The sequence below is a fragment of the Tupaia chinensis genome, unplaced genomic scaffold (assembly GCF_000334495.1).
Source record: "Tupaia chinensis unplaced genomic scaffold, TupChi_1.0 Scaffold000706_1, whole genome shotgun sequence".
Classification (NCBI taxonomy): domain Eukaryota; kingdom Metazoa; phylum Chordata; class Mammalia; order Scandentia; family Tupaiidae; genus Tupaia; species Tupaia belangeri.
The window spans coordinates 5244973-5247733 of record NW_006160229.1 but is presented as its reverse complement, the minus strand read 5'-3'; the positions used below and the strand labels follow the sequence as shown (position 1 = coordinate 5247733).

General features: G+C 36.6%; 1 protein-coding gene across 1 annotated transcript in view; it reads right to left on the bottom strand.

Moving 5' to 3' along the window:
• ARHGEF6 (Rac/Cdc42 guanine nucleotide exchange factor 6) overlaps positions 1-2761 on the bottom strand; it is a 146898-nt gene that overhangs the window by 25933 nt on the left and 118204 nt on the right. The window contains 2 exon segments of the mRNA XM_006172377.3: positions 153-299; positions 2002-2061. Of these exon segments, the coding sequence (XP_006172439.3) occupies positions 153-299; positions 2002-2061 (207 nt within the window).

Sequence of the window (2761 nt, the reverse complement as noted above, 5' to 3'; positions counted from 1 at the left end):
TTCCGATCTCCTGCAGCGCTTAGCAGTGTTTGTCAGACAACAGTGTTTAGTATCTGATTTGCACGTGTTTCTTTGATTTCGATGGAAGAACAAATCAAGGAAGAAAAATATGAAAGATGGGAGAAATAATATTGCGATGTGAAACCCCTTACCTCGCATGTTCCATACTGCACCATTACTTGTGACATAAAGATCACGTTTCCCAAGGTCTTGATATCCTCCCCTTCCCACGCCTGAATAGGCTCAGAAAGTATCTGCAACTCCAGCTGTTTTCTCTTTCTCAGATCTTGGCACTGCCCCTATAGAAACGAAACAGAACATAATGGAATAGGAAATCTTTCGGAACAGAGCTAAAAGAAGATCACAGTAAGGCTTTTAACTCACAGATTCCCACTGAGTTCTTATTCCTCCCCAGGAATTCCTACAGAAATATCCACTACCCTAAATCTCTAGCCTTGTGTTCCCAAAAGATTGGTGAGGAAGAGCTACTTTTCATTTGGCCAAAGCATCAAGAGAAAATGGCTGAAGGGGCTTGTTTCTTCCTCACCCTAGTTAAGGTATATGGGAAGACAAGTAAAAGAATCCCATCGAACAGAGCTGGAAGAGCAGCTGGCCAGTTCACATCTGCTGGTTGTCATCTCTTCCCCACCTGGCCAATCTTCACATAAACAAGTCTTTAGTAACAAAGCAATTTTATTTTTCTAACATATGCTCTCTCTATTTCTATATCTATCTATACCTATACCTATCTATATCTATATCTATATATATCACCACTTCAGAAACCATGAGATTATCTTAGAGTAATTTAACAATATTCATCCCAAATGGAATAGAAAAATAAGCATATGGTTAGTTATGTTACTGTTTCCAAATGAATGTAATGTCATAGTTTGGGAAAGGAGAGGAGGATGTTTTCTATAAAATCTCTGCTGCCTTTTTCAGCTAAATAAAGATTTGAAGAAATTAATTCATCATACACATATTTTGGAAGCATCTACAGTGGGAAAAATATACTACAACCATCAAAGCCTTAGGAGCCAAAAGAATTGCTTTTAATAAAAATCTTTTGCACATTTCATGTATGTAGGAAAAAAATCAAAGAAACACAAATTATCTCAAAATGTCATCAGTTTCGGTGGGCTCTTCTATTAGGCTGAGCCATGTAAAACTGCCAATTTTCATCTGTTTTTGACCTACAACAGCAATTTAACTCAATACCTTACTCTTATCAATTTGCTGTTTAACCACTGGCATGTCAATTACTGATCTTCTAACAGCGATACAAATGAGGCAATGGTGAATGTTGCATCATAACCTTACAGCAAGGATCAAAAACTGAACATTGATTTAAATCACATAGAATGCTACAGAAAGGTCTAAAATGAAGTTACACTTCATCAGTCACCACAAGGAAAGTTTTCTTTCCTTCTAAAATGGCACCGAGTGGTTTTACATCAGTGGGTTCAATAAGACACGTTAACCACCATACTCAAGATATAAGATTACAGGTACCTTTGATAGAAATCTATATAAAGCAATTATATTTTAGTAGTTGGGTTATTTTTTTTCCTTTTAGATTTGATGAGGGATTTCTTTTTCATATGCAAAGAATAGACTCAAACCTTTTGTCCTAAGTAGTTGAATCCACTGCTGATGTCAGTCAGGGAAGGATGAGTTACACAGACATAAGGTGAGCAACAGGGGTAAAGACAAAGAGACAAAAGGAAACCCCCCACCTACACACCAATGCTTAATGTGGCCAAGACTTCAAATGTGACTGCTTTATACTCTCACTCTGGCAACCTTTCATAGGAAAGCAGGATTTGGGGAGCACAAAAAAAAAAAAAAGAAAAGAAACAATCACTGCGATATTGTCACGAGTGCTTATTGTTTCCATTCTAAAGACCTTTACATAAGGAAAGAAAAATGACACACAAATCTCTCTTTCAGGGACAAAGTGTACAAAAGGGAGTGCTATAATTTTAGAGTATCACCTACCATGAGAGTTTTGAAGGCGATGATTGCTTTCAGAATATCCTGGTGATCTGGATGAGTATCCTATCAAAGGAACACATTTGAAAACAGCATTAGAGGAGAAGGCATCAGCAGTTCCAAAGGGTCAGAGTTGGGAGGAGGGTGTGGAAGAAAGGGGTAGCAAGAGAGAATTTGGGAGGTGATGGACCTGTTCTGTATTTTGACTGTGGTGGTGGTAAGACAAAACTATACCCATGTTAAAATTCATAGACCTGTGCAGCAAAAGAAAAACGTCAATTTTATTGTTTGCTAATTTAAAAATTAAAAACTAGAGCAGCATTTGAGCATTGCAAATTTCCATGCATCCAATAATTAGGTGATTAAGAAATTAAGAAAATTGGTAGCACATCATATATTAACAGCCTGGTAGGTATAGTTATTGAGGCTACGGTTGCCATTTCTTTTTGCTGTTACACTTTGAATAATAAATATTTAATAACATACAATAATAACTCAATAATTATTAGGGGGACATCATTAGGTCATGTCATGGACAGATTGGACAGGAAGAAGAGAAATGAGGAGATGGAGTGGTGGTTAGACAAAAATTAATCTCCTCTCATTTCCTAAAATGCCTCCATTTTCCCAATATGGCAGATGGGGAAAAAATCCCAGGTTTTATACAATATGCTCTTCTTTTGAAAAAAATGATTTTTATCTTTATTTATTTATTTTTAATTTGACCAGAGAGGGACAGAGTGAGAGAGAAAGAGAAAGTGAGAAA